The sequence below is a fragment of the Leptonychotes weddellii genome, chromosome 5, assembly GCF_054177405.1.
Source record: "Leptonychotes weddellii isolate Sample4059 chromosome 5, ASM5417740v2, whole genome shotgun sequence".
Classification (NCBI taxonomy): domain Eukaryota; kingdom Metazoa; phylum Chordata; class Mammalia; order Carnivora; family Phocidae; genus Leptonychotes; species Leptonychotes weddellii.
Window position 1 is genome coordinate 8,570,844 of NC_138373.1, and position 9,182 is coordinate 8,580,025.

Consider the following 9,182-nt stretch of genomic DNA (forward strand, 5'->3'; position numbering starts at 1 on the left):
GAGGGCGGCACGGTGTGGGGAGTCGAACTGGGTTGGAATCCTGGCCTCACCTGCTCTTGCCTGGGCTACCTACGGCAACTTGACTCAGAAAATAAGGGCTCGGATTCCCTGTCTTCCAGGCCAAAGCGGGGGATCGGAAGCAGATCCCCGAGTGTAGGCTTGGTAGAGGCTCTGCTGTTGCCACTAATCTGCTGAGAGCGATGTTGACTGCTCTATTATTTCTGAGGTGTCCCCAGTCCCCAGCCCTCCGAGTGGGCAGTCATCCCTCCGGCCATTGGTGGTCGCCACCTGTGCCTTTGCTCAGCCCCCTGCGCCCTGCGTGCTCTTTGCATTTACTTTCTCTGCCTCTGTTCCATCTCACTTTCTCCCTTCCACTTCTGCCCCTCCTGGTCTCACATTTCCCTCTGCGTGGCCCCGGGCAGGGGCCCCTCCAGTCCTTTGCTTCAGAACCTGCCACCCCAACCTCCTGCACATCCTCTCCGCCCAGCCCTGCCGTGGAACCTTTGCGAGCCAGCCCGAGCACGGGGGCCCCTGCCAGGCGCTGTATGCATGACAGGACAGGGCCCAGCAGAAGCAAGGCCCCACGGTTTTGCATCGGCTGCAGCCTGGCCAAGGCTGCCCTGAAGGAGCGGAGGATGGGGCGGGGCGGGGGGGGGGAGGAGGAGGGGCTAGGAGAAAGTCACCCTTCCCGCGGTGCCTGCTGATAATTGGCTCTCCGGAACCAGCTTGGGACACGAGGGCCAGCTGGGCCAGGAAGCCGTGTACAATGCTGCTCTTTCAGGGGGGACTCTGCGTGGTCGTAGGTCCTGTGTGACTCCAGGGAAATCTGGAGCACAGCCTGTTCTCAGAGGATGTTTTCTAACGTAGACCGGAGGTGAGAAATTGAGCCCCGACTTCCCACCCTCGGCCCTGGGAGGATCCCCGAAGGCATTGCCCCATTCAGGACCTGACGATTTCCTTCAGGGAGCATCTCGGGAGGGGAGGGAATGGGAGCAGATTTTCTCAAGACACCATGAATCATCGCATACCTGGTGCTTTTTTAGAGGGGGAGCACTGGGAAGCAATCAGTCCTTAGGAATCTTATGATTTATTAAGACTCTGCACCTGCCTTAGCAGCTGAGGGCCCGCAAGGGAAGAAGGCAGGTCCTGGCCCTCGGGATTAGATTAATCTCACTGGGGAGGTAAGACAACATACCAAGTGTCAAAACACTATGAGAAATTGGAATTCAAAAAGAAAGCAGGAGGGGCGCCTGGATGGCCCAGTCGGTGGAGCGTCGGTCTCTTGGTTTCAGCTCAGGTCATGATCTTGGGGTCGTGGGATCAAGCTCTGCGTCGAGCTCCCCACTCAGCTCGGAGTCTGCTTGAGATTCTTTCCGTCTGCTCCTCCCCCTGCTTGCTCGCTCATGCTCTCTCTCTCTGTCTCATAAATACATCTAAAAAAAGAAAGTCAGAAAGTAGAAATCATTAGCCAGAGTGGCCTAGTCAGTCTACTCGATGGTCAAATTTGGTCTGCCCTGGGAAGAAGGGTGGGATTTGGAATGTAGAAGGAAGTGGAGCATGCATGACGTGGGATGCCATCCCAGGAGTAAAGTTTCACAGAAGTACTGGAAACTCGTCATAGCCGGGAACGTCTGTCCTGGAAATGTCCCCGAGTCTGATGTTCCAAGGGCCCTGGAGGACCCACAGCCTGCCTTTATGAGCCCAGAATGCTGAGGCTCAGAAACCGGGCAGCCCGCCTACAGCCGTGGGCCGGGCCCTCCCCTCGGGCACTTGTACGTGGCAAAGCGTTGGTCGGGGAACCTCAGGCATGTCTGCTGCAGTAAAGTGGGAGCTCCTATGAGCTGCAAGAGAAAGGTCTGGGGCCGTCCTCACAAGGGCAGGCAGGGCACGCGGACGTCTTGTAGCTGTTGGTTTGGGCAGAAATTTCATTCCGCAGCCCGGTGCCAGGCTAGGCCCTTTGTCGGTGTCCTGGCCTCGTCCTGGGGGCTATGACTATGTGCACACAGAAATTGTTCCACGCTTTCCTTATGGCACTGAAAAGGTAACTCCTCACACCCAGCGGGATGGAAGGGCTTTTGTATCAGGTGCCTCCTCTGCTCAAGAGCCTTCTCTGGATCCCTAGTGTCCATCAGGCCATAATTTCTTGCCCTGATATTCAAAGCCCTCCATTATCTGAAGGACCTTTACAGAGTCTAAAAAAGGGGAAGGAACCTAAAAATCATCAAATCCAGACTGAGCCTATCGGTTCTTTCCACAGTAACCCTGAAGAGAGGTTGCCATGCATCTGCCTGTATACTTTTAATGGGGAATTCTCTCTTTCACAAGACGGCTTTAAGTCCAAAAATGGCCACCATATACTTCTACCCATTGGTCTGGGTTTGATCCTTGGGATTATTCCTCCTTCCACATGACCACCCTTCAGAATGTTGATATTCCTCTAAATTTTACTCAGTTCCTGGGTTCTTCCCAATCCAAGTCACTCTCTTCTAGAAGTGGTGTAGTTTGTCAGTTTTTCACATAATGTATAAAGCCCCAAACTGAACAGTGTTTTCTGTGTGAATTGATCCTGCATAGAGTTGGAACCATCCCCTCCCTCATTCTGAACACTATATTCCTTTTAATACATCCAGACCCCAGATTTGCATTTTGATCAACCACTTCATAGTGTTGCTTATAGTAAGTTAGCAGCCAAATGAAACACCTAACTCCTTTCACAAGTGCTGATTTGAGTCCTGTCTCCCCTGTGCCAGAGAGGTAGATCTAAATATAGGAAATCTTTATACCTACTGGGTTGCATCTTGGGAAATTTAACCCATTTTTCCAGCCTGTGGAAATCATTTGGATTCTGATTCTGTGTCCCTGGCATGGAGGGCCATGTCTAGTGTGGGGATTGCGACTCAGAGCCTGAACCACATCGTGGAGTCTGAGTCTCAGCTCATCGCTCACTGGTGGAGGGGCCTTGGGCAAGTTACTTAGCCTTTATAAGCCGTGGTTTCCTCACCCGTGAAATGGAGGTGATTAATACTAATACTCCCCTACTTGGAGGATGTTGAGTTAGAAGACTTTAGTGAGATCATTAATACAAAATGCCTATTATTAGCACAGGGCCTGGTAGCAAGCACCCTTAGCTGCCATTCTCGTGGTGATCATTCACTGCTCCTTCACTTCCTCATTCTTTTTAAAATGCTGTTTCTCACCCAGAACCCTCCTGGACTCCTCCTCATCTTACAGGGTCCCCTCAGCCTGAGACACGCTTCCTCTGCTCTCACCTGTCTACACTCAAAACCTCTGTAGCATCTTTGATGCTTTCCCTCTGCTGTGTCCCCTGGGAGCTCCTTTTGGCCAATGTCATTGAAATTCACTTTAGAGGTGCCTGGGGGACTCAGTCGGTTAAGCATCCGACTCTTGATTTGGGCTCAGGTCATGATCTCAGGGTCATGGGATCAAGTCCTGCATTGGGCTTCCACACTCAGCACAGAGTCTGTGTCCCTCTCCCTCTGCTCCTGCCCCCACCCCCGCTTGCCCTCTCTCTCTCTCAAAAAAGTAAATATCTTAAAAAGAAAAAAGAAACTCACTCTAGGGCCCACCTTCTATTGGGCTCTTTGCATTATAATTTCTCTCATTTTGGCTGAGGCTTTACTCCTTCATTTCTCTGTTGTCACTGGCTTCTTCCTGCATGCTCCATCCCCTTCTGCTCTGGCCTTCACATCCCTGCTGCCCCTACCCACCCGCTCAGAGCTCAGAAGCCCACTGGCCTTCGGCACCCAGCGCCACCTCCCTCTCTGGCTCCATCCCCATCCCTCCCAGGCCTCCATGCTGCCCTCCAGCCACACGGCCTGCCTGCTCCAGGCCTTTCCTTCTTGTGCCCGGTGGCCTGTCCTCTGTGACCCTGACCTAGACCCAGCCGCCTAGACTGCCAGTTCCTCCACAGCCCAGAGCTGTCACGGAGGTTCAGGGCTGGGCTCGAAGATTCAGCCGACCAAGGTCAGAACCCAGTAGTATGACCTTGGGCCAGTTGCTTGGTCTTCCTGTGGAAGAATCATAGATGCCCCTGGGTTTGAATGAGCCGTAAATGAGAGACGTAGGTAAACTGCAGGGATAATTACAGCACCTGGGAAAGGTCACCACCTTCTTCCTCTAAGAGGTCTTCCCGGAGCAGTATCGCAGTTTCCAGGGGCTTCCCCCTCCAGTCAACGTCTAGAGCACAGAACGTTTTCAGGTTTCAGCCAACACACAGTCACATACAGGACCTAGAGCTCCAAGCTCATGGTATATTATTTTATGTTGTTGAAGGGAACTTTAAGGTGTTGGGTTTTCTTATTTTTGCGAGCAAGACTCATAATGACCACAAGCTTGGGCAAGGGGTCGTCAGTCAGTGTAAAGAAATATTTGTGGAGGGGCGCCTGGGTGGCTTAGTCGGTTAAGTGGCTGCCTTCGGCTCAGGTCATGATCCCAGGGTCCTGGGATCGAGCCCCGCGCCGGGCTCCCTGCTCAGTGGGGAGTCTGCTTCTCCCTCTGCCTGCCTCTCTGCCTACTTGTGCTCTCTCTCTATCTCTTTGTCAAATAAATAAATAAAATCTTAAAAAAAAAAAAGAAAGAAAGAAATATTTGTGGAATGCATCTAAACCCTGGCCATCAGGAGTCCCCCCTTGCGGCCACAAACCCCGGCCATCAGGAGTCCCCCCTTGAGGCCCTGGTGTGGTTTCTAACATGTCTGGCTAACACAGGTTTCTCCTCTTTCTCTCAGCCCATACTACTGACTGCCTCTACCCAATCCCCTAGACCTTGACCACATCCAGTTCAGCACCTTACCATGTCTGGGTCTATTGTTGTCATTTTACATATTTACGCCCCTTATAATTCCATACGGAACACAGGCGGCCTCTTAGGGCCCAGTAAATGTGGTGGTTTTGGCCAGAGGTCCATCTGCAGCCAGGATCCTGTCAGTGTCCTGGAGCCAGGGGAGAAACATAGCTTAAACCATGTTAACCCACCTGAGGGAGTTAAGGGGAAACGAGAGGGGCCTGGGATGGGCCTGGAAGCAGACGCTGAGAAATGAGGTCCAAGCAAGGACTAGTTAAGAGGAAGCTGGTGCTGGGATACCAGTAACACTGTGTTGGGAAATTTGAGGGGAATAAGCTTTTTCCTTCTTTCTTGCAGAATCTCGCATAAGAGATTCCTTCTTGACTGGCCTTAGTTCTGATGGGAAAGGCCCCAGTGTTTGCCTCTGGAGGCTGCCGTGACAGATCAGCACAAACAGGGTAGCTTGAAAGAATAGAAGTTTGGGCGCCTGGGTGGCTCAGTTGGTTAAGCGACTGCCTTCGGCTCAGGTCATGATCCTGGAGTCCCGGGATCGAGTCCCGCGTTGGGCTCCCTGCTCAGTGGGGAGTCTGCTTCTCCCTCTCCTGCTCCCCTCTTCTTGTGCTCTCTCTCTCTCTCAAATAAATAAATAAAATCTTTAAAAAAAAAAAAAACAACAGAAGTTTGTTCTCCCCATTCTAGAGGCTAGAAGTCCAACATCAAGGTGTCGGCAGGCCTGTCCTCCCTCTGAAGGCTCTAGGGAAGAATCCTTCTTTGCCTCTTCCTAAGCTTTTGATGGTCATTGGCCATCCTTGGCATTCCTTGGTTTATAGGTGATTCACTCTAATCTCTGCCTCTGTCTTCACATGTCTGTCTTCTTCCCGTGTGTCTGTGTGTCCCTTTGTCTTCATGTGGCCTTCTTCTTCCTTTTTTTTTTTTTAATATTTTATTTATTTATTTGACAGAGAGAGAGAGAGCACAAGCAGGGGAAGTGGCAGGCAGAGGGAGAAGCAGGCTCCCCCCTGAGCAGGGAGCCCGATGCGGGGCTCGATCCCAGGACCCTGGGATCATGACCTGAGCCGAAGGCAGCCGCTTAACTGGCTGAGCCACCCAGGTGCCCCTATGTGGCCTTCTTCTAAGGTAGCAGTCATACTGGATTTAGGACCCAGCCTAATCCATTATGACCTCATCTTAACTAATTACATCTGCGAAGACCCTATTTCCAAATAAGATCACATTGGTAGGTACTGGAGGATTTGGATGCGAACACATCTTTTTTGGGGGAGACACCTCTCAACCCGCAACAGAGCTTAATGCTGTCGAAGAGTTGAGTCTGTGGAGAGAAAAAAATTACATGGAAAAGCGGACTTCAGGAATACAGCCCAAAGTTACATAAACAAGATGTGAAAGAATATATCCTGGTAAAGCCTAGAAATAACCTATTTTGTACAATGTGTACATAAACATGTACGTAGGTATGTATTTTTTCCAGATAAAGACTTAAACGTGAAAGAACTAACAATGAAGCACTTAGAGGACAATGTAGGAATCTACCAGCATAATCCAGGGGCAGGAGAAGCGATCCAAGGCAGGTGAGCGTACTTAACTACATAAGGCAGTTGGTCAACCGTGAGAGCATGTAGGGAAATACTCAGAACTCACTAGCAGTCTGGGAAATACGAAATAAAGTCACAGTGAAACATCACCATACCCATAAGACCAGCAAAAATGGTGGTGGTGGGGATGCTTTTGTACATGGTCAGTGGAAACATGAACGGTTTCAGAAAGCAAGATGGCGACCTTGTTGGGATCCTGATTAGAACAAGGGCAAGAAAGTTTTTCTGTTTTGACACAAGAGGGAAATGTGTTCATTAACTAGCCATTTGATGATGTTAAAGAAGTGTCCTTAAGGGCGCCTGGGTGGCTCAGTTGGTTAAGCGACTGCCTTCGGCTCAGGTCATGATCCTGGAGTCCCGGGATCGAGTCCTGCATCGGGCTCCCTGCTCGGCGGGGAGTCTGCTTCTCCCTCTGACCCTCCCCACTCTCATGTGCTCTCTCTCATTCTCTCTCTCTCTCTCAAATAAATAAAAAATCTTAAAAAAAAAAAAAAAGAAGTGTCCTTAAAATTTTAGGTGTGATAATGGTGTTATGGTTAATTTGTAAATAGTCCTTTTTTCCTTCTTCTTAAGAGGCTCATCCTGAACTATTTACTAGTAAAATGATGTAATGCCTGGGATTTTACTTCAGATAATCCAGGGAGCAAGGGGGTCAAGTGGCTGATGGTAGAAAGCAAGGGTCAGCACGCTTACAGGCCTGGACCAAATCCAGACCTCCGCCTGGTTTTGTATATAAAGTTTTATTGGAACACAGCCATGCTCATTCTGTTACATATTTGTTTAGTATTGTGTGAGGCTCCTTTTGTGCTCCAGCTTCTGCAGAACGGAGGACTTGCAGTGGAGAACCATGTAGCCTGCAAAGCCTAAAACATCTACTAACTGGCCCTTTACAGAAAATGTTTGCGAATCCTTGTCTGTAAGGAAGCCAGTTCGGCTGTGCATTCATAAAGGTTGACGCTGGGGGCTGTGCGTGCCGATTAGATTAGTCTTCATATTTGTCTGTGTTTGGATCTTTCCATAATGAGAAGTTTAAAAAAACAAAACAAAACAACACGCTTTGACCCACTGTATCCCACTCCTAGGAATCTACCTGTTGGAAATGAAGGCATCGATTAATAAGGATACATGTATAAGCATGTTGACTAAAATGGTTAAAAAAAAAAAAGGCAAAACTGATTGCTTACCGGTATGGGAATGCTTGTATAAATCACACCGACCCGCACCATGGAATAGTATGCTGTCTCTTTAAAGAATGGGCTAGGAAAAAAAAAAAAAGAATGGGCTAGAATTTTGCCATCCCGCTTGGAGAATTTTTCATGAGCTATTTTCAAGTGAGAAAGGCAGGATGTAGAAAAGTCTGTACTTGGCGATCCCATTTCTATAGAACAGTGGCACAATTAACCCGTTTGGTGGGTAGAGGTGTATGTGCTCGTGTGTGTGTGTGTGTGTGTGTGTGTGTGTGTGTGTGTGTGTGATATGCATAACACATTAATGTGGCTCAAGGTGCATACCATCTACGGAAGGGGAGCACAGCAAAACAGGAAAAGGAAAATACCTATATTTAAACAGATCACGTGATACGATCCCGTTTGTGTGTTTGTGTTAAGTTGTATTCGTCTGTACACATGGCTGGCTACATTCCAAAGAGAGTTATGATTTTTAACACAACTGGAAAGCAGTGAACATTTTTAATGCGCTTTAAGTAAGGGAATAAAGGAGAATTTGGTTAGGGTTGGAAGATACCCAGAAGTGGGGAAAACGAGAGATGAGAGTGACCCCTGCAGACCCGGGCCAGCTAGGGAAGTCTCCATGGAAGGTTCTAGCGGTGAGAGAGGCGTGGCTGGATGGCCTTTGGGCCACAGCCGCTCCCTGATCTCAGCTCCTCTTCCTCCTGCTCCCAGAGAAATAATGTTTCCCTGGGGGATGAAAAGCATCCCTTTGTGCAGGCTTTAATTGCCATGTTGTTGTGCCAAGTGAATGAGTGGCAGGCAGGCATAGCAGCTGGGCACAGTCAATGCCAGGCAGCAAAGCCCGCTGCCTTAGGACAGCCTGGGCCAGCTGGCCTGGGAGCGCTGCCCACCTCTGCCCCCCACTGGGGGCCCTGTACAGGGACCGTGGGGCACAGGGGTCCTGGGGGAGCTGGGGAGGAGTCACTGCAGGGAGAGAAAGGGGTGGGGTGCCTGGGAGGGTCTCAGACACTAGGAGCGTATTCATCTCAGCCTCCGTTCCCCTCCCCCTTCCTCTTGTTTTTCAGACTGTCAGCATCAATAAGGCCATTAATACGCAGGAAGTGGCTGTAAAGGAAAAACACGCCAGAAATATCCTTTTGGATGTTGCTTGGAAGACCAACCCTGAGGCGGGTCAAATTGTGGGGGCTGAGGTCAGGGCGAGGTGTCCTTGCTCAGCTGCAGGAAGGGGAACCCCTCCACTGGCCAGGCCTCCTGCAGGGTTTAAGCTGCCTCAGTGGGCAGCAGCTGGCCTCTGAGACCACAGTTCATCAGGGTGAAGGGACCAAAGCCACCTCCTAGCTCAACTCTTTACAGCTTACCAAGGACCCCGCCCCTCGTAGGACTTCCCTTTGAGAGATTTCCTGGGGGCACAGGAGCAATTGTCAAAGCGCTCCAGACCCTGCACTTGGCCTATAGGGACCACACGGACCACCCGCTGGGAACATGATCATCTCCTCTTCTCTGGGCTCGAAAGCCAAAAAGCCAAAGGTCTCCGCTGCCTTATGCCCCGGGGGACCGGGGCGGGGGGGGGGGGGGG

At 50.5% G+C, this 9,182-nt stretch overlaps 1 protein-coding gene across 4 annotated transcripts in view; it reads left to right on the forward strand.

Annotated features, from left to right (window-relative positions):
* The window catches only part of HIP1 (huntingtin interacting protein 1), a 147,867-nt gene that overhangs the window by 90,551 nt on the left and 48,134 nt on the right, over positions 1-9,182 (forward strand). For all 4 annotated transcript variants that reach the window (XR_014145233.1, XM_081819487.1, XM_081819488.1 and 1 more), the window contains exon 2: positions 8,671-8,734. Coding sequence is in view for 3 of the 4 variants with exons in the window: in XM_081819487.1 (XP_081675613.1) it covers positions 8,671-8,734 (64 nt within the window). In the remaining variant the exon portion in view is untranslated. The remainder of the gene's footprint in view (positions 1-8,670; positions 8,735-9,182) is intronic.